Source organism: Oncorhynchus mykiss, chromosome 23 (genome assembly GCF_057628025.1).
Source record: "Oncorhynchus mykiss isolate SJ-2025 chromosome 23, ASM5762802v1, whole genome shotgun sequence".
Lineage (NCBI taxonomy): Eukaryota > Metazoa > Chordata > Actinopteri > Salmoniformes > Salmonidae > Oncorhynchus > Oncorhynchus mykiss.
This window is the reverse complement of record NC_143044.1, coordinates 8,398,278-8,419,833: the sequence shown is the minus strand read 5'-3', so window position 1 is coordinate 8,419,833 and position 21,556 is coordinate 8,398,278. Positions and strand designations below refer to the sequence as shown.

At 42.5% G+C, this 21,556-nt stretch overlaps 1 protein-coding gene across 7 annotated transcripts in view; it reads left to right on the top strand.

The window, feature by feature from the left end:
• Positions 1 to 20,936, top strand: part of LOC110502367 (cullin-9) — a 40,205-nt gene extending 19,269 nt beyond the window's left edge. For 2 of the 7 annotated variants that reach the window (XM_021580334.3, XM_090216692.1), the window contains exons 10-41: positions 33 to 226; positions 348 to 544; positions 775 to 1,012; positions 1,197 to 1,302; positions 1,423 to 1,650; positions 1,863 to 1,953; positions 2,214 to 2,385; positions 2,705 to 2,810; positions 2,923 to 3,018; positions 3,140 to 3,315; positions 3,399 to 3,532; positions 3,650 to 3,835; positions 4,144 to 4,173; positions 4,466 to 4,602; positions 4,805 to 4,987; positions 5,189 to 5,346; positions 5,461 to 5,662; positions 5,843 to 6,014; positions 9,130 to 9,275; positions 9,397 to 9,526; positions 9,776 to 9,978; positions 10,161 to 10,414; positions 11,239 to 11,614; positions 13,953 to 14,093; positions 14,309 to 14,473; positions 14,711 to 14,874; positions 15,038 to 15,131; positions 17,363 to 17,548; positions 18,887 to 19,004; positions 19,115 to 19,248; positions 19,381 to 19,472; positions 19,582 to 20,936. In XM_021580334.3, the coding sequence (XP_021436009.3) occupies positions 33 to 226; positions 348 to 544; positions 775 to 1,012; positions 1,197 to 1,302; positions 1,423 to 1,650; positions 1,863 to 1,953; positions 2,214 to 2,385; positions 2,705 to 2,810; positions 2,923 to 3,018; positions 3,140 to 3,315; positions 3,399 to 3,532; positions 3,650 to 3,835; positions 4,144 to 4,173; positions 4,466 to 4,602; positions 4,805 to 4,987; positions 5,189 to 5,346; positions 5,461 to 5,662; positions 5,843 to 6,014; positions 9,130 to 9,275; positions 9,397 to 9,526; positions 9,776 to 9,978; positions 10,161 to 10,414; positions 11,239 to 11,614; positions 13,953 to 14,093; positions 14,309 to 14,473; positions 14,711 to 14,874; positions 15,038 to 15,131; positions 17,363 to 17,548; positions 18,887 to 19,004; positions 19,115 to 19,248; positions 19,381 to 19,472; positions 19,582 to 19,789 (5,217 nt within the window). In that variant the 3' untranslated portion in view covers positions 19,790 to 20,936. Of the gene's footprint in view, positions 1 to 32; positions 227 to 347; positions 545 to 774; positions 1,013 to 1,196; positions 1,303 to 1,422; positions 1,651 to 1,862; positions 1,954 to 2,213; positions 2,386 to 2,704; positions 2,811 to 2,922; positions 3,019 to 3,139; positions 3,316 to 3,398; positions 3,533 to 3,649; positions 3,836 to 4,143; positions 4,174 to 4,465; positions 4,603 to 4,804; positions 4,988 to 5,188; positions 5,347 to 5,460; positions 5,663 to 5,842; positions 6,015 to 9,129; positions 9,276 to 9,396; positions 9,527 to 9,775; positions 9,979 to 10,160; positions 10,415 to 11,238; positions 11,615 to 13,952; positions 14,094 to 14,308; positions 14,474 to 14,710; positions 14,875 to 15,037; positions 15,132 to 17,362; positions 17,549 to 18,886; positions 19,005 to 19,114; positions 19,249 to 19,337; positions 19,473 to 19,581 lie in introns of all 7 variants that reach the window. The other 5 variants (XM_036959673.2, XM_090216694.1, XM_036959675.2 and 2 more) reach the window with 5 other exon arrangements.
• Positions 20,937 to 21,556: the final 620 nt, after the last annotated feature.

Below are 21,556 nucleotides of genomic sequence, written 5' to 3'. Positions count from 1 at the left end.
GTGTGTGTGTGTTGGTTTCTTCCCCTCCCTAGACTCTGATGGTTATCACAGGTGCCAGTAAGCATGATCTGGGCAGTATGAGCAGCTGTTATCTTCCTCTCTCTGAGTCTGGCACACCCATGATGCTCGGGGTCTTTGCCAGTATTGGCTCTGCCACCGCCGAGGGCTCCAAGGGACTGCTGGCTGCAATCCCCGCTGGCATTGAACTGATGCTCAACACACCTAGGTATGTCTTTTACTGGCTCTCAAAGGGAATGGTAACATGCCCAACTCCACTGTTCCCTATGATGACACTGCTATGTCACAGTGGCGGCTAAGGGATATCTGCTCTCTCTCTCTCTTTCCAGCTGTATGTTATCGGTGAGGAACGGTCTGTTGGTGATCATCATGCTGATCTCCAGTAGTAAGAGCCTGGCGGAACAGCTGGTGGCCTGTGATGTCAGCGCTGTGCTCAAGAAGTGCCTCGCAGCCTCGCGGCCAGTGAACATGCTGGCCATCATTGCCCTCAACCACATTTCCATGGTCCACAAGCTGGAGAAAAAAGGTTCGATTTCACTGCTCGTCTGAACACACTCCTTCCGGTTATGTGTAGGGGTTCCTAGCTAGCTAGTTGCACATATGCTTTTTCTGCCATGCCTCTTGCATTCCTATAATAGATCCTTCTTCCCACAATAAACGATAAAGAACAGTTTATTGTCCTCTTCTTGTGGGCCTATATCCTAATGGGGACTAAGAAGATTAAGTAAATAAATTATGTTCTGGATATTTTTCCAGAGTCAAAGGATGAGTTGGACTTCAAGGACACAGAGCTGAAGATGCTGGTGGTGAGCCTGAAGGAGATGACGGCAACCAAGGAGGTGATCCTGACGCTGGAGCAGCTGCTGTGCGACGACGCCTCCCAGCTAGAGGAGGAGCGCAACCAGGTGACCCGCAGCCGAGAGACCTACCAGGACCTGGTGCGCCTCATGGACCAGCACCGAGCTGACCGGGCCGCGCAGCTCTCCATCCTCAGGTGAGACTGAGGGGCTTGTTGTGCTGCCTACCGACAGGGTTTAGTTGTTGGAATGTCATGTCAGTGCCTAGATCATGTCATCAGTGTACTGTGTAATGAACCTCCAAAGGGCGTATGTATGTATTTCAAAGGTGCCCTGAGGATAACTAATTTAACACGCACATTTGTATATTCTCTCCTGTAGAATATTGAACAAGTTCTTGGACAATTACCTGGAGGATCTGCTTCCATGGCATGAGAGCATAGAACCATGCTTGTCTTCTATGACCGCATTCATCAATGACCGTGAGGTAGGAAAGATCCTCCATAATTATAAACCCAAAGGCGCGTAGTTATAATTCTCTACGTTTCTATTTTAGATATGTATTCAATTAATGGTTATGTAATTGACACAAGGTTGTTTCCTCTAGGTGGTCCAGCTGCTCATCCGCTTCCTGTATCGCCTGGCCTCTGTGAACAAAGACTATGCCGTAGTGATGTGTCGTTTGGGCACGAAGGACGCCCTGGTCAAGGCGCTAGACAAGCACAGTATCAACCTGCTGTTGGTCACAGAGCTGCGGGACTTGATCACAGACTGTGAGAAGTACGCCAGTCTCTACAAGAAAATGACCACCAGCGTTCTGGCTGGTTGCATACAGGTTTAATACAAATTCTACTATCTTACCTATTCAGTCAGTTACAAGACTAGGTTTTTATATTGTAAAATTCTACATTTTTATATAATTTTTTACTTGTGGGTCTTTGAAATGTTCCTTCAATAGTGGGTGCCACATTTGGCTTGCAAGTGTCATGCTACTCTGTTGCTAATAGCTAATTTGTAATCTCTGCTGTCCTTTCTAACCAAATACAGATGGTTTTGGGCCAAATAGAGGAGCATCGGCGAAGCCACCAACCAATTAACATCCCCTTCTTTGACATCTTTCTGCGCAATCTGTGCCAAGGTGTGTTTAAAAAAATATATATATATCTCTATCTTACTTTTAGCTAACTCAAATTACAAGTGAATACTAGCCTTGTATAGAAATGGTGCCAAAATAAATAATGTCGTTACTTTTGTATTCTTTTTTTTTTTTCATAAAATCAAGAAATGAGTACTGGTAGATTTATTTACTTTAACCAAACATCCTTTGAAGTTTTTATTTAGCCTCAAAGTTAAAGTACAACTTGTAAACTGTCATTCTTTGTCTGTGACCATTAACAGGATCTAGTGTGGAACTCAAGGAGGACAAGTGCTGGGAGAAAGTGGAGGTTTCCTCTAATCACCATCGAGCCAACAAGCTCACAGACAAGAACCCTAAAACGTACTGGGAGTCCAATGGCTGCACAGGTTCCCATTTTATCAACATCTACATGCACAAGGGGGTGGTGATTAGGTACGTCCACACATCACTTTGGCCATACAGAGGGTTTAGAATGTTGGTATTTTTAATCTTGATTTATGCAAATTGCACTTTTTTTTAAAAAGACAATTGAAAATGAAGCACACCTGTGTTGCCCACTTTTACCTTGCCTGTATACTGAAACTTTTGTTATTGCCTTGTTCATGTGTCTGGATTTTTATGCTAGACTGCATGCTCTCAAACAACTGTGGTTACCTCAATGACATTGATATTTGTACTTTAAACCTTTTTTTTTTTTTTACTCTTAACTACTTACTGTAAGTAAATTTTCTCCTTTTCTTGATTAACTCAGGCAATTGGCAGTGCTTGTGGCCAGTGAAGACTCCAGCTATATGCCTGCCCGCATGGTAGTACTTGGAGGAGACGACCCCACAAACATCAACACAGAGCTGAACACAGTAAGTAGCTGTATAAGCAGACCGGAGTAGGAAACTTTTGGAAATAGGTTACATTTACCATCTTGTCTTTAAGGTTTAAGCACCGCACCCACCCAACTCTTTGTTTTTACAGGTCAATGTGCCTCCTTCAGCCAATCGCATTGTGTTGCTGGAGAACATGACCCGCTTCTGGTCCATTGTGCAGATCAGGATCAAGCGGTGTCAGCAGGTGGGCTGTGGAATCATGAAAATTTGAATTTCAGTTTACTTCCTGAATTGACATGGTACTAATCCCAACTCTGGTCAGCAGGGAGTCTCCTTTAAAATTTTGAACCTGCTCTTCCCACCAGGGTGGCATTGACACAAGGGTCCACGGCTTTGAGGTGCTGGGACCCAAGCCCACCTTCTGGCCCGTGTTCAAGGAGCAGCTCTGCTGTCGCACCTACCTCTTCTACACCACTAAGGCCCACACCTGGTGCCAGGAGATCCTGGAGGACAAGGCCCAGCTGCTGCAGCTCTTCAACAAGTAAGCCTGTCTCTACTATACACGATACTGCAAATTACACGGACCCCCTGACTGTGCTAACCTGGCCTGGTGTGTGTCTGCAGACTGAACAGCGCTCTGCGACATGAGCAGATGTTTGCTGATCGTTTCCTGCCTGATGCCGAGGCAGCGGAGGCTCTGGGACGTACCTGCTGGGAGGCCCTCATCACCCCCATCGTACAGAGCATCACCATCTCGGGTAACTTTTGGAGTCTGTCTCACTCTGTCCCTCTCGCGCACACACTTCCTGCACTTCAGCTAGCTTCTATCAATCATACATTACAAATAACTTGCTTCTCTTCTCCACTCCCAACAGAGACCCAAGTCCTCAGTCCCCTCTCCTGGCTGCTCAGTGAGTACCTTGACAACGCAGAGTCAGCCAGGCGCTGCAAGAGCCGGGCAGCCATCTTCAACTCCCGCGTCCGTCGCCTCACCCACCTACTGGTTCATGTGGATACCAGCAGAGTGGACACAGAGGAGCTCAAGCCGCCCATCAAGTGCAGTGAGTAATCCTGTAACGCTATACCTTACCACGCATTTACTTCTGATAAACACTCAAGGCTGCTATTGCTCTTTTCTCTGTCCAGCTTCTCAACCTTCAGAATAGTGAACTGACAATTATTGCCCCTGGAAATGGGTGCTGGGAATTGCCAATCAAAATGAGCTGAGAATACATCTTAGTAGACTAGATTTTGCATGGTAGTTAAAAATTTGGAAATGCGAGCGTATTGAAACTTACTTTACTTATAATATTTGGTAGACACCACTCATCAAGTCTTCCGTATTTCAAGGTATTTCTTTTGTTTTCAGAAGGTATCAACCGAAGCAAAGATTTAAAGAGTAAGTAACAGTTTAGAGGCTAATGTACTGCATTTCGTTTTAAGTTATTCTTCCAGCTCAATGGCACCCCCATTTTTTTTAAAATATATATATATATATTTTTTAATATATAACTAATGACTGCAACATTCCGCTTTCCTCCCACACGCAACCCTCCAGTTTCAGTTGAAAATGATCAGGACGATGTGTTTGATTTTTGTTTCTTTGTTGTTTTTGGCTGCAGATTGTTTTTACCCTGATTTTATCTCAAACCTTTTGTTTAGAAGGTAACTGAATTGTCATTTACTTTCAGATGGAAAAGAGGGAAAGAACAAAGATGCAGCCGCTGTCTCCTCTTCCTCCTCCTCAAACTCTGTCAAGCCGAAGATGAAGAACACCAGCAGTATTGCAGGGATAGCACTGTGTTGGCAGGGCGTTGTACAGAGACAGGTAAGCCACTCCTTTATCTCTAAAACCGCTGAGGCCCATTATAAACCTACTCTGATCTAATGTCCTTGAAGTAAGTTGGTGTAGTAACTCTAAAAAAAGGTTTGAGTCTAGATGGCATCACTAAATGAGTCTTTGGCAGGATTTCAAAGTTGGAACTCCTAGATAAAAACTTTGGAGTGATGACTTAATACATGTTTAACAGGTTAAGAAGTTTTTGGACTCTACGTGCAGCCTGCCAGACTTTGTGGAGCGCTACAGGAACATGTACCTCCGTCTGAAGAATGCCATGGAGGAGCTGTTTGGCCAACAGACAGCATTTGTGCTGGCTCTCCGCCACGGCTTCTCTGCTGCTCTCCTACAGCTCTCCATCCTCACTGCCATGCACGTGAGTTATACTAGACAACCTATACTCAATACTACTTGGGTCATATTAGGGCATGCAACAGAAAACACAGTTCTTCCCCGTTCCAGTCATTTTTCTTCTTTTTGGTGCCTAATGAACGTGACCCGGCAGTGCACCGTTAACACATCTATTCTCCAGATCACTGCTCTTTGTGTAGGTTGAATTCTCCATCTCTGTTTGCAGGTGAGCGAGCGGTTTGCCCAGTACATCGACTTGATGATCCAGGAGAGTGGAGTGGACTCTGGCAACGTGGAGACTCTTAACCAGTTGCAGCAATTCCTAGAACCCATGCTCTTCCTCTCCGGCCTGGAGCTGGCCAACACCTTTGAGCACTTTTACAGGTAAGGCCATATTTCTATCCCTGTAGTTGGTAAGGTCCATCTAACACCATTTATCATTCTGAAAAGGACCATATTGTACCTGAGTCTCAATCCATCTTGTTTCCTCCTCCATAGGTACTACCTGGGTGACAGGCTGCTAGGCCAGGGCAAGGTGTGGCTGGAGAGTGCTGTCATAATGCAGATAGGCACCTGCTTTCCCAACCGCTTCCCCCAGCAGATGCTGAAGAACCTGAGTGAGTCTGAGGAGCTGCAGCAGGAATTCCACCTCTACCGCCTCCAGCAGCTGGACAAGACCCTTCAGGATGTCGACGAGGAGGTGAGCAGAGGACGAGAACTACTATTGTATCAGGCCCTGCAATGTTTTTCCTTTAAAAAAGAAAACATAGATATATAGCTGATGCTCGTTTCCAAAGCAGCATACACATGTTACGATGTGATATGGGCTCCTGGGAATCCAACCAATAACAAACTATTTTTGTCCTTTGCTGTGCTACAGATGATGGATGATCAGCCATCAGAGCCTGAGGAGGAGAGTGAGGTGAAGGTGCTGATCCTGTCTCCTCGCTGCTGGGCTGTCTCCTCCCCCTGCTACATGGACAACCACAGCAGATACTTCCCCAAGCAGCTCTGCACCTACCTGGCAGAGTTTACGGACTTCTACTCTAACAGTCAGTCCCCTTCGGTTATCTCTTTTCAAAAAGTTTGTATGCTATAATTTGTTTGCCTCCTATTGATGTATTTTATTATGTATCATATGTGACTGACGGCCTCGATTCGGTCTTACGTAGCAACATTTTAAATTGTGTTTTTTTACGTTGGATAAAAGACTCGGCTAGAAAATGTTATCATACACTACAGTTGAGCAACAATGGGAAAGTAATTCTGCTTTAAAAGTTAACTTTTAACCCCAGTTTTGAGAACATGGCCCTTGGATGTTTTGGTACACCTACTGGAAAGCTCTTTGTCTACACCCATTCAGCATCGTTCCCACCCTCTTAAGCCTTAGCCCTACCCTTCTCTTTAAGGTTTGACATGTGAGACCAAGTGCTATACAGAGTAAGTATTTTAGTAAACAACCAAATATTTCAAGTCTAAGTGTTAAAAGTAGTATCCTACAATAAGGAAAGAATCCATGTAAAATACACTTGTCTAGTCCTTGGCCTATATCCTAATCTGACTTTGGTGCAGGTCATGTTCTTCACATTAGCGTCCCTGGTAAACACACACTATCAAATAACATCCAAGTTATGTTACGAACATTTTGTGCAACTTCCAGTGTGCGTTTACTGTGAACACTGAGGCTGTACCTGCTTTAAGTTAGTTTTAACCAGTGGCCTACATCAAAAACGGAGAAAATGCATCCCGTAACATTTTAACATGGAAATTAGAGGTTGACCAGAAGGGCCGATTTCAAGCTTTCATAACAATCGGTATTTTTGGACACCGATTTTCCGGTTACTAGTCCAACGCTCTAACCACCTACCTTACATTGCACTCCACAAAGTGCCTGCGTGGCAGGCTGACTACCTGTTATGCGAGGACAGCAAGAAGCCAAGGTAAGTTGCTAGCTAGCATTAAACTTATAAAAAACAATCGATCTTCACATAATCACTAGTTAACTACACATGGTTAATGATATTACTAGTTTATCTAGCGTGTCATGGTGCCTGTTAATTTCTCATTGAATCACAGCCTACTTTGCCAAACCGGTGGTGATTTAGCACTGTCGTTGCACCAAACCTAACCATAAATATTAATGCGTATCTTTAAAATCAATATACAAGTATATATTTTTAAACCTGTTTATTTAGTTAATATTGCCTGCTAACATTAATTTCTTATAATTAGGGAAATTAGACTTAGGGATGCCACCCGTTAGATAAAATACTGAACGGTTCCGTATTTCACTGAAAGAATAAACGTTTTGTTTTCGAAATGATCGTTTCTGGATTCGACCATATTAATGACCAAATGCTCGTATTTCTGTGTGTTATGTTATAATTAAGTCTATGATTTGATAGAGCAGTCTGACTGAGCGATGGTAAGCATTCATTCAAACCGTACTTTCGTGCGTTTTGCCAGCAGCTCTTTGCAATGCTTCAAGCAATGAGCTGTTTATGACTTCAAACCTATCAACTCCCAAGATTAGGCTGGTTTAACCAATGTGAAATGGCTAGCTAGTTAGCGGGGTGTGCACTAATAGCGTTTCATTCGGTGACATCACTCGCTCTGAGACTTAGAGTATTTGTTCCCCTTGCTCTGCAAGGGTTGTGGCTTTTGTGGAGCGATTGGTAACGATGCTTCGAGGGTGGCTGTTGTCGATGTGTTCCTGGTTCGAGGAGAGGGACGGAAACAATACCGTCACACTGGCAATACTAAAGTGCCTATAAGAACATCCAATAGTCGAAGGTATATGAAATACAAATGGTATAGAGAGAAATAGTCCTATAATAACTACAACCTAAAACTTCTTACCTGGGAATATTGAAGACTCATGTTAAAAGGAACCACCAGCTTTCATATGTTCTGAGCAAGGAACTGAAACGTTAGCTTTCTTACATAGCACATATTGCACTTTTACGTTCTTCTCCAACACTTGGTTTTTGCATTATTTAAACCAAATTGAACATGTTTCATTATTTATTTGAGGCTAAATTGATTTTGATGTATTATATTAAGTTAAAATAAGTGTTCATTCAGTATTGTTGTAATTGTCATTATTACAAATACATTTTAAAAATCGGCCGATTTAATCGGTATTGGCTGTTTTGGTCCTCCAATAATCGGTATCGGCGTTGAAAAATCATAATCTGTCGACCTCTAGTCATAGCTGTAGTATGAATCTGCATATAGCTAAAGCTAACCAACTAGCTATGTTCAATGTTAGCTAGGTAACATTAGGCTATAACTAGCAATGCAAATAGATTTCTGATTCCAATAATATTACTACACAGATCATACATGATTTGTGTAATAATATTATTGCCAGTTTGCCAGCAAACGGTACGCTTTAACTTGGAATGAAAATGACTTTCTCACAAAATTAGACACTTGTATCTGAAAATGTTGCTCTTCTTACCCGTCCGTATACATGGTTGAACGCATCATAGCAGACGGGCACCATTTGAACTTTGAACCATTTTATTTGTAGGCACTTTTTTTTTTTTTTACCTTTTTATTTAACTAGGCATGTCAGTTGAGAACAAATTCTTATTTTCAATGACGGCCTAGTGGGTTAACTGCCTGTTCAGGGGCAGAACGACAGATTTGTACCTTGTCAGCTCGGGGATATGAACTTGCAACCTTTCGGTTACTAGTTCAACGCTCTAACCACTAGGCTACATTGTTTGTAGCCACATTGTTTGGCCAGAGTTGTTAAGTCACTCCCGTTCACAATTACCGTGGCGTGTGCAGAAAGTAGCCTATCACTTTTTCCAACTTATCTGTCGAAAGTGCCTGTTAAATTTAGGGCATCAATGCTGTTGAGAAAGTAGCAAAATGTTTGTAGTTCTCGATGGCTAGTGTTATATCTTTCAAATAAATTGCACGGTAGAAAGAACACATACTGAGCAGCTCACGTTATAGACAGAAGCATACCACATGGCAGACCCATCCAAACTCATCTCCCGGCATGTCCAGCCCATCCATTATCTCAGAGACATATGCCTAGTTTCCTGAAACGAGTCACGTATGCCAAAATCTCATCAGAACCAGTCCGTTATGGCATCTTTCAGAACGAAAGTGCTCGAGGCTAAACGCTGAGTGATGTGTGTTTGTCTGCAGGCCAGTGCATGTACAATCTGACCCACAGTAAGCCCCGGCGTCTACAGTGGACCTGGCTGGGCCATGCAGAGCTGCGCTACGGCACCTGCACTCTCTACGTCTCCACCCTGCAGATGTACATCCTCCTGCAGTTCAACCACCAAGCGGTAACTAGATGACTGGGGGGGGGTACAGTGCAATGCACTATGGGGAGTTGAAGTAATACATTTTCTCCTTTGACAATGGGCTGTTGTCTCTGATACTACCGCCTGTTGTATTTTATTTCAGGATGTATCTGTGGAGGCTCTTCAGCAGGCCACAGGCCTCTCCCCGACAATGCTGGCCCATGCTCTGTCTCCCCTCATAGCAGGGAAGGGCATTCTCACCCAAGACAGCCCTGACAACAATCTTGTGAAGGGTGAGCTCCTGCTCTTTGTCTCCCCCTGGCTAGCTCTTTCTCTCTGAGCCTTTCACAAATATTCTATGGAGTTACTGTTGATCCCTGTAATCCATCAGATTTTGTGACATTGCATTTACATTTTTACTGACAGACCTCATCTCCTGCATTGTTCCCCAGTTAGATTTTATTTTAGTGACCTTTTGAAATTACTGTTGGCATTTGTCGGTGGAGTTGCACTGAATGTATAGTTTTGTTCTCTGCTCATAGGAGTCCTGAGATTGAACAAAAAAGCTCTGTCTCAGAGTTTGGAAAACCACAGCTATTGCTACCTGCTGCCCAAGCAGACGTACCTGAATGTGGATGAGGATGCTGCCCGCTCGCTGGAGAGGAAGAGGAACTTCATCTACTGCCTCATCATCCAGATCATGAAGGCTGAGAAAGAGATGCACATAGACAACCTGGTGTTCAGAGTAAGGCCATGTTTCCTCCCCATGTCCTTTTTCATGTGTGACCAATGGAGATCCTCAACTGAACCTATGTAGTGGTAGTATAGACGTCCATCCCTCCGTGGTTCAGGACCAGCTTTATTTGATGGGCCAGATACTAGCAGCTGGTGTCTTATGTACTACTTTTCTCACTTGTCCTCCCCCAGGTGTTGGACACGTGTCAGAAGCGGGAGGTGACTCGTTCCCCGGGCTCAGTTCGTTTCAGCTGCAGCACTACAGACGTGCTGTCCTGCGTCATGCATGTCATCAGCAAGGGCTACATCAGGCGCAACGAGGACAGCCCCCACATCGTGGAGTTCCTGCCTGAGGACCCCTCCACTCCCCAGAAGGGCCAAGCGCATTTCTCCTTCAGCAAGGCTGAGCTGAAGAATAACCCCAGCAGCAGCAACGCTGACATCAGGTGTGCGGACTGGCCTTGACCTAGTGGGGGGAAAGAATTTTAATGTGGATGGCTGGTGTGGCCTCTGGGGAGATTCTGCATCTCGGGGCTAGTTTGGTTTTTGAATTGTAGGGAAGGAGAGTAGACTAGATTAACAGGCCTTTTCCATTTATGTCCCACTGCCTTAGGCATTGGATAAATGCTTTAATAAATAACCAATTGGGTTGAGGTCTTCAGTCCTGTTACAGCACATATTTGTGACATATGTTCTCGTTCTGTCCTACTTAAGCTTTTAAATGCACTTTGACCTTAACTGTGGCTGCATGGCAATGCCCACCAATGTCAGTAATTTCATATTCAGGATGACCACTGATGCTGTTCATCTAAGCCATTACTTTCCAAGAAACCCATGGCTCTACTCAAACAATAAATGCAACATAAAAAATAATCTAGGCTCTTATACAAATATGTTCAGGAACAGGCAAAATATGCCAGTGAATGTTTTATTATAAATAAAGAAAATTGATCAACTTTGAACCATGTTTGTTGCTTTCTTTGTGTTATAATGAAATAGTCTAGAAATGTTGTGTGGGGTGAGATATTTTCTAACGAAGATTCCAAAATCAGTCACGCTGTCATTAAAATCACACTTACTACTAACCTGATGACTAAGTTTTGCTTGTCAATAAGGATGTTATGGTTACTCACTAAGTAACACATGCTTGTTCTCTTAAAGGAGAGCATTTCCAATGTAATCATACTAAACTCTGACACCCTCACTTTTAATAAGTTAAGATTTCCATAGTTGTAAGTACCCTTGTGACCCACTGTGTCTCCTCCTGCAGCCTGGAAGGCATCATTGCAGCCCCTCCGAGTGCAGAAGATGGAGTCCTGGAGGCTGTCCTATTGTCCATGGGCCGGACCATGAACCAGGAGGAAGTCCGGCAGCTGATGCAGCGCACCGTCCAGCAGGTCTCTGGCACTCTGAGTTTGGACCTGGACCGGGCTGAGCACCTGTTGGTCCACTGCAAGTGGAACGTGGATGTGCTGATCCAGCGTTACACAGACGACCCAGACTCCCTGGTTTTAGCTGCCGGGCTAAAGGGCCTGAACCCCCAGCCGCCCCCTAGCCATGTGGCCAGCTGCCCCGTGTGCCTCATCTCCCAAACAGGGGAGGCAGAGCCTGCCCCCACCCTCTGCTGCATGCACTACTGTTGCCGGGTCAGTCACCTTACACATTTTTCTACCCCTTTTCAGACTTTTACATTTTTTAAAATCTTGCACGGATACTTTAATTCTAAAGTCTAAGCTGTTGGGGAGCGAGGGTTCTACACTGACATGGAATCGTTTTAAGATGGTCATACTATAGATAATTTAGCTATTTGATTCTGAATTTCAGTACCCCTTCAGGAATAAAATATTTATTTGATGATAAAATATTGAATTTGTTAGTTACTACTATAGCCTAGAGAAACGCATTGAATAACACATTCATAAATGGTAAAAAAGGCCGTCAAAAACCAATCATAAGGAACCAGATTTAAGTGTTTGTCTTATCTAGAAGATATAAGAAAGCTCAGGAAATAAATATTTTTTTACACATTTAACTCTTTTATTTTTGGAGGGGTTAGGCATAAAACTACCTTCAAACTTCCGTTATTTAAATATTTTTTTTATAAACAGTACCGGTTACCTTCAGACGAGTCCTGTGACCTTTTCTGTAGTGGGTCACAATAGTTTGTAGCCAGCTGTTTGCATGTCAACGGTACCGACTTCAGACGAGTCCTCTGACACTTGTGGGGGTCGGTGACCACTTGTGTACGTGAGAGTCTCCCCCTTTCCATAGTGGTCATAAGAGTTTGTATGTCAAACTGTTGGGACGCTACAGACGTTTGTGAGAATTAACTCTAGGGGGTTAAGGATGAATGACGCTGTACATACTGAGTAGTAACATCTTCTCCTAATTCATGTGTACAGTTTGTCAGGACTCATTTGATGATTATTTACGGTGCCGTCGGAAAGTATTCAGACCCTTTGACTTTTCACACTTTGTTACGTTATAGACGTATTCTATAATTGATTAAATTGTTGTTTTTGTCCTCATCAAACTACACACAATACCCCATAATGACAAAGCAAAAATAGGTTTTAACCAATTGTTTTTGCAAATTTATAAAAAATAACTATCACATTTACTTAAGTATTCAGATCTTTTACTCAGTACTTTGTTGAAGCACCTTTGGCAGCGATTACAGCCTTGCGTGTTCTTGGGTAGGACGCTACAAGCTTGGCACACCTATATTTGGGGAGTTTCTCCCATTCCTCTCAAGCTCTGTCAAGTTGGATGGGGAACGTTGCTGCACAGCTCTTTTCAGGTCTCTCCAGAGATGTTTGATTGCGTTCAAGTCCGGGCTCTGGCTGGGCCACTCAAGGACATTCAGAAACTTGTCCTGAAGCCACTCCTGTGTTGTCTTGGCTGTGTGCGTAGGGTCGTTGTCCTGTTGGAAGGTGAACCTTCGCCTCAGTCTGAGGTCCTGAGCACTCTGGAGCAGGTTTTCATCAAGGATCTTTGCTCCGTTCATCTTTCCCTCAATCCTGACTAGTCTCCCAATGCCTGCTGCTCAAAAAACATCCCCACAGCATGATGCTGCCACCACCATGCTTTATCGTAGGGATGGTGCCAGGTTTCCTCCAGATGTGACGCTTGGCATTCAGGACAAATAGTTCAATCTTGGTTTCATCAGACCAGATAAATATTACTTCTCATGGTCTGAGTCATTAGGTGCATTTTGACAAACTCCAAGTGGGCTGTCATGTGCCTTTTACTGAGGAGTGGCTTCCATCTGGCCACTCTACCATAAAGGCCTAATTGGTGGAGTGCTGCAGAGATGGTTGTCCTTCTGGAAGGTTCTCTCATTGCCACAGAGGAACTCTGGAGCTCTGTCAGAGTGACCATCAGGTTCTTGGTCACCTCCCTGACCAAAGCCCCTCTCCCCCGATTTCTCAATTTAGTTGGGCAGACAGCTCTAGAAAGAGACTTGCTGGATCCAAACTTCCATTTAAGAATGATGGGGACCTTCAATGCTGCAGAAATGTTTAACCCTTCGCCAGAACTGTGCCTCGACACAATCCTGTCTCAGCCCTACGGACAATTCCTTCGACCACATGGCTTGGATTTTGCTTTGACATGCAATGTCAACTGTGGGACCTTATATTGACAGGTGTGTGCCTTTCCAAATCATGACCAATAAATTGAATTTACCACAGGTGTAGTCAAGTTGTAGAAATATCCCAAGGATGATCAATGGAAACAGGATGCACCTGTGCTCAATTTTGATCACAGCAAAGGGTATGAATACTTATGTAAAGGTATTTTTGTTCTTAATAAATTAGCAAAATTACTAAACCTGTTTTTGCTTTGTCATTATGGGATGTGTGTAGATTGCTTAGGAAAATGTTGTTTTATTTAATACATTATAGAAGGCTTTAACTTAGCAAAATGTGTAAAAAGTCGAGGTCTGAATACTTTCCGAAGGCCCTGTATGTTTCCTTCCTACAGTCTTGCTGGCAGGAGTACCTCACAGCCAGGATTGAGCAGAACCTGGTGATGAACTGCAACTGTCCAATCACAGACTGCCGTGCGCAACCTACTTCTCAGTTCTTCTTCAACATCCTGACCGACAAAGACACCATTGCCAAGGTCTGTCCCCCACACAACTCAATGAGAGAAAGACACTTATTTTAACCCAAAATGTTGTGTCACATTAGTCTAGTTGTCATATGAAGTGCTGGCTCAGTTTAGCATGGACATTTCTGCCCAGTTTTACAATGTTTGTTTGCGTCTCGTGACTTTAAAACGGCAGTACCTGTCCTTTCGCTGAGCCCCTCTGCTCCTGTCCTCCGTTTTTCCTCCAGTATGAGAACGCGCTCCTCCGGGGCTACGTGGAGTGCTGCTCCAACTTGACCTGGTGCACCAACCCCCTGGGCTGTGACCAGATCTTGTGCAAGGAGAACATCGGCAGCATGGGAACCTGCTCAAAGTGCTGCTGGTCCTCCTGCTTTAGCTGCAACTTCCCAGAGGTTAGCACTGAGCTGTCATACAGTACACAGCTTCATGTCTTCATTCTCATTTGTGTGTTAGGGCTTTAGTAAACATTTTTGGGTTGATTTGTAATATTTTTACTTTAATGGTATTGAATCAGAAATCCATATTTGTATGGTTAGTGATCAAACTTGGTGTAGGGTAAATCTATCGATACATATTTTTCCAGACACTCAAGCAAGCACAGAGTACAGCTTAACCTCCATCTCCCCCAGGCTCATTACCCAGCCAGCTGCAGTCACATGTCCCAGTGGATGGACGATGGTGGCTACTACGAGGGTATGACCATGGAAGCCCAAAGTAAGCACCTTGCCAAACTCATCTCCAAACGCTGCCCCAGCTGCCAGGCCCAGATAGAGAAGAACGAAGGCTGCCTTCAGTAAGTGTAAAGCTGCTGGACCCGTTTTAATCCTCAGCCCTGTTCTGTTGATCTTTTTTTTTCTTTTTTTTCCCCCATCAAACCATTTCAAGGTTTACCAGAAGTATGTTGTAGGGATTTATAGGCTTCACTGTTACTACCACTCCATTTGTTTTTCTTCCAGTATGACCTGTGCCAAATGTAACCATGGATTTTGCTGGAGGTGTCTCAAGCCATGGAAACCAACCCACAAAGATTACTACAACTGCTCAGCTATGGTGAGTCCATATGACTTGATTCAATTAAGTTTGCGCTTCATAAGATTTAGTCCAAATGCAAAGGGTTTCCATGAATTGCAGAGTATTTTCCCCTTTGGTATGTGATATGATCATCCATGTCCAATCCTACATACTTTAACTTCTCTAGGATCCTGGCAAACATCCAGTGAAAATGCAGAGCGCCAAATTCTAATAAATTACTATAAAAATTAAACTTGTGAAATCACACATGCAATACACCAAATTAAAGCTACACTTGTTGTGAATCCAGCCAACATGTCAGATTTTAAAAAGGCTTTACGGCGAAAGCATACGATGCTATTATCTGAGTACACAGACAATCATATTTCAACCCACCAGGCGCGACACAAAACGCAGAAATAAAGATATATTTTAAACCTTACCTTTTGAAGATCTTCCTCTGTTGGCACTCCAATATGTCCCATAAACATCACTAATGGTTATTTTGTTTGATTAATTCCTTTGATATATATCAAAAATGTCAATTTATTTGGCACGTTTGATTCAGAAAAACACCGGTTCCAACACGCGCGACATGACTACAAAATATCTCAAAAGTTACCTGTAATCTTTGTCCAAACTTTCCTGATACAACTTTAGGTATTTTTTTAACGTAAATAATCGATAAAATTTAAGATGGAAAAAACAGCGTTCAATACCGGAGGAAAACGAAGTGGAGCGTGCTTTTCCGGTCACGCGCCTAACAAAGAGTACACTTCCCTCTACACTCTTTCTTAACATCTTGGAACTACCCCTCCCGGATCCAGGAGAATTGTCATCAACTGACACGAATTAGCATAATGCAACGTACACAAAATATTACTAGAAAAGAAAATATTCATATTCATGAAATCACAAGTGAAATATATTGAAACGCAGCTTAGCCTTTTGTTAATCACCCTGTCATCTCAGATTTTGAAAATATGCTTTACAGCCAAAGCAAGACAAGCATTTGTATAAGTTTATCGATAGCCTAGCATAGCATTATGACTAGCTACCTGGTCACAAATCAGAAAAGCAATCAAATTAAATTGTTTACGTTTGATGAGCTTTGAATATTTTCACTCACGAGACTCCCAGTTAGATAGCAAATGTTTCTTTTATCCAAAAATATTATTTTTGTAGGCGAAATAGCTCCGTTTGTTCTTCACGTTTGGCTGAGAAATCGACCGGAAATTGCGGTCACTACAACGCCGAAAAATATTCCAAATTAGCTCCATAATATCGACAGAAACATGGCAAATGTTGTTTATAATCAATCCTCAAGGTGTTTTTCAAATATCTATTCGATAATATATCAACCGGGACTGGTGGCTTCTTAGTAGAATAGAGAGAAACAATGGCCGCATTTGTCCTTTACGCACAAAACACTCTGAGAGACTTCAGCTGACCACTGACGCAATGTTGACGTTCAGGCTCATTTTTCAAAATAAAAGCCTGAAACTATGTATTGTGACACTATACACATTAGGGAAGCCATAGAAAAAGGAATCTGGTTGATATCTCATTCACTGCTCAATAGGGACGCATAGGAACGCAGAGCTTTCTAAATAAGAGAGCCTTCCCGATTGGATTTTTCTCAGGCTTTCGCCTGCAATATCAGTTCTGTTATACTCACAGACAATATATTTACAGTTTTGGAAACTTTAGTGTCTTCCTATCCTAAGCGGTCAATTATATGCATATTCTAGCATCTTGTCCTGACAAAATAGCCGTTTACTTTTGATATTTTTCCAAAAATGAAAATGGTGCCCCCTAGATTCAAGAGGTTAACAGTGCTGCTTAATTTCTCAAAGAAAAGACCTCAACTAATTTCTAAAGACTGTTGACATCCAGTGGAAGCGATAGGAACTGCAAGCCTGCACCTTAGAATTCTGGAATCCCAATGAAAACTCATTGAAAGGAGTGACCTCAACAACAAAACAAAAAATATCTGAATGGTTTGTCCTTGGTTTCGCCTGCCAAATAAGTTTTGTTATACTCAGACATCATTCAAACAGTTTTAGAAACTTCAGTGTTTTCTATCCAAATCTACTAATAATATGCATATCTTAGTTTCTGGGCCTGAGTAGCCGGCAGTTTACTTTGGACACGCTTTTCATCCGGATGTGAAAATACTGCCCCCTATCCCAATTAAGTTAATACAAAACTAAGTAATAAACAAAAGCTCTGATTTCCAATGCAGTGATATTTTTTTGGTCTGTCTGCAGGTGAGTAAAGCAGCAAGGCAGGAAAAGAAGTTCCAAGACTACAACGAGAGATGCACTTTCCACAACCAGGCCAAGGACTTTGCCATCAATCTGGAGAGCAAAGTCTCCTCCATCAATGAAGCCCTCCAAATGAAGTCATTGACATTTGTTATTGATGCCTGCAAAGTACTTGCTCAAGCTCGCAAGGTAAGAGGAAGTAAGCTAATAGGAAAATAACCAACTAATCTGTTGCGACATTGAAGCAATACAGTGTCTCTTGTGTTAAAGAGCATTTTGGAAAAATCTATACCAGCATGTGATTTCACATACAAGCCGGGGTGAAAGGTGGTCCGGTACTGCGTCCTGGGAAAATAAATAGTGGGGTTATTACACCATTATTTCAACTTACTGCAAGTCAGCCGCATGACAAATTAGCAAGTTGACTGGAAACCGAGTGGTATACGCTCCAAAATGCGTTGTGGTTTGTGGAGAACAGTTACATTTTGGGAAGGTGGCTGAGACCAAGGCGCGCATGGACAACAGTGGATGCATCAAGTGTAGGCCCAATGACAAATCGTAGAATGTTATTACGGGGCGGCAGGGTAGCCTAGGGGTTAGAGCATTGGACTAGTAACCGAAAGGTTTCAAGTTCGAATCACGGAGCTGACAAGGTACAAATCTGTCGTTCTGCCCCTGAACAGGCAGTTAACCCACTAGGCCGTCATTGAAAATAAGAATTTGTTCTTAACTGACTCACCTAGTTAAATAAAGGTAAAAAAAATATATACAAAAATAACGATAGGTGTTTTGTAACTAATGTCTCTTTCCATTCATCAAATTGCGGGATGCTGAAATTATTTTGTGAGTGGATGAATAGTCTACAGGAAGGCCTTTGTTAAATGATCGATTGTTTAACAATCGAATGAAACACAATGACTGGTTGTGTTTCTGCCACATTAAAAGGCATAGACGGCGTGTCCATAAGGCTAGGGGGATGATGAGCTTTCCTTAAAGTAAATTGAATTGCATATTCCAGTCTAAAGAAATCAATAAAATAATTATAATTGGGCTACTACACCAGAAAGCATGATTTGGCCATAGAATAATTAGCATTAAAAAAATATATATAAAACCTGTCGATTTTGTTTTATATTGCATAGCCTACAGTCGAAAGGACCCGCAATGTGGGCAGCACGTGCTGCAAATGCCAAATATATGATTGCGTTTTTATTGATTGGTTTGTCAGTGTCTGCAGAGTACTCTATCCCGTAATTTCTGTATTATGTATGTATGTGTCTGTGTGTCTGTGTCTGTATGTGTATATGTATGTGTATGTATGTATGTATGTATGTATGTATGTATGTATGTATGTATGTATGTATGTATGTATGTATGTATGTATGTATGTATGTATGTATGTATGTATGTATGTATGTATGTATGTATGTATGTATGTATGTATGTATGTATGTATGTATGAACCTTGTTAGTATTCAAAAAATATCCATATGACTAATATGGACCTCTTGCCTGACTGCCATGTAGGTGCTGGCCTACTCGTGTGTGTACAGCTACTACAACCAGGACACAGAGAAGATGGATGTGATGGAGCAGCAAATGGAAGCCCTGGAGCTTCACACCAATGCTCTACAGATCCTACTGGGTAAGACCTTCATGAATTCTAGGAAAATCATAGTAAGATTTTGTCAAAGCAGATTGCTATTGAGTATGTTGCAAGCCTCATGGATAAGTTATCGTGTCCCCCCCCCCCAGAGGAGACCCTGTTGCAGTGTACTGATCTAGCGTCCTGCGTCCGTCTCCTGAAGCCTGAGCACCTCAACACTGGCTTGGAACTCATCCGCCGCATTCAGGAGCGTCTGGTGGCCATTCTACAACACTCGACCCAGGTAGGGACTTGCGCGCACACACACTATGAAGAGCAGAACACAAAGTGTGGTGCTAATACTTACTGGATGCATTGTGGTCCAATCAACAGCAAATCATTAGGGTTTCCTCCTGTCTGGTCTCTCCAAACACAGGACTTTCGAGTGGGCTACAACTCCAAAACGGGACAGGAACAGGAATCTGCTCAAGCTTCAAATCTCTCTAAGACCACAGATGCCAACAAAGCGTGAGTACAGAACATTTTGAGAAGTGGATCTCCACATTACCATCTGGATCTAGTAGCATGTTTTTCCTGATTTTCTGTGCTCAAGATGAGACTGGTGTTCTCTCTGCAGGGCTGGAGCCTCTGAGTCTGGTGACTCTGACAACAACAACAACAATGAGGAGGAAGGTGGAGATGAGGCAGAGGAGGATGATGAGTATGACGATGAGGAAGTCCTCGAATGGCATGAAGATGATGAAGATGACATAGACGAGGACGACTTCTTCTCTGATGACGACGAGTCTGAAAACCTTGAGAGGGATTTCAGTCCTTTTGACTAAATATCTGAAAATATTAAAAGGAAGGAAATGTCAATCTGTGCAGGCACTGCAAACACCATATAACTATATTAGAAACAGTACTTAATAAACAAACAAATATCCATTAGAGAGCTTTGGTAACAGGAAAGCCATGGTCTTGTTTAAAGTGAGGCTGGCTGTGAGCCTTCACATTTCCGTTCAGCCTGTTTGTGCTGATCTTTCACAATTTTTGTCCCATGCCACAACTGCAATTGTTAGGGGCTAGGGGCGTACACTTACTTTTTCCTCTTATTGTTTATCAAATAGGTTTGAAATCCTAGAGCCTTTGATTATTTTTCACGACTGTTTTGAAGCCGATGAGGGTTCCATGATCATCATGCATAATGAAGGATCCCTGTAAGAAGATATATTTGGGAGGTGTGGCCGTATACTTCGGAACAAAGCCCATACTTTTGTTTAATACAGATGCTGCATTTTGATTTATCCAATAAAGGGATTTATAATCCAGTGCTAGGATGGCTGTCTTAGTTTTAAGTTAATGGTTTTTATATCTGTTGTATACTGACATGTTGAGTTGGCATATGTCGTTCATTACCAAATGGTTTGCCTTGGTTTATTTTTTAATACATGGATATATGCCTTCAAAAATGATAAAGAACACAATTAATCAATTGATTTCCATAGTGAAAGTTAATACTGTTCAATTATATTTGGTTTGTTTAGTAGCCTACTAAAGACATCAGTTAAAACAATGTTTTGTTTGAAGAGTGAAACATTTTCATGCATCTGGGTTAAAGGTTTGCAGGGGGTGTAAGATATTTGGTGTGTCTGGCAACAAGCCACAGCCCATCAGACTGACATCAGAAACATGTCGCCACCTCTTAACCTCTGCATATAACGGATTGAAAGTATCATAGCTCATGCATTATTTGCTAAGCGAAAACCTACATGCTTTTTTTCTTTCTGGAAAATAGCATTGATTTTTGTACATGTCAATGTTCATCTGTTTAATGGGTTGAGAGGTATCTGATATCTCAACATACTTTGCTCATTGAAGTTGAGATATCCTTATTCATACTGAGCATCTTCCAAAATGTTATCTTTCTGATCTCATTGTTGAAGTTGTGCATCTTCAGCTGACTAAATAAATGCTTTTTCTGCTACCGTACTAGAGTGATTTCATAACTATTACCTGATTTTAAATTAGAAGCCATCCAGCGAGGCAACCCACTTTTCTCTTTTATGAAAGTCAATGAACTAAGTAGACCAGTGCGTAACCACGGGCAAAACCGATGTGATTAGTTTAGATAGTTGACATGTAAGCTATATTTCGTCTGCAATATTTATTGAAAACATACATTTGCACAATGACCACTTCTCTCAAATACATCGTTGCAGTTGTTGGTCAGCTAGCTAACGAATTTTAGCCATATTAGCATTAATATGAAATCCGTCATAACACACAAGACATGGTATCAAATGGATGACCTGCCCAAAGACTGTCAAGGACATCAACCACCTGTGCCACGGGCCTATTCATCCCGCTATTATCCAGAAGGCGAGGTAAGTACAGCTGCATCAAAGCTGAGTCAGAGGGACTACAAAACAGCTATCTCAAGGCCATCTGACTGTTAAATAGCCATCACTAGTCCGCTTCCACCCGGTTACTCAACCCTGCACCCTAGAGGCTGCTTGGAATCACTGGCCACTTTAATAATGGCAAGCTAGTCACTTTAATGTTTACAAACTGCTTTACTCTTTTCATATGTAAAAACTATATATTCTACT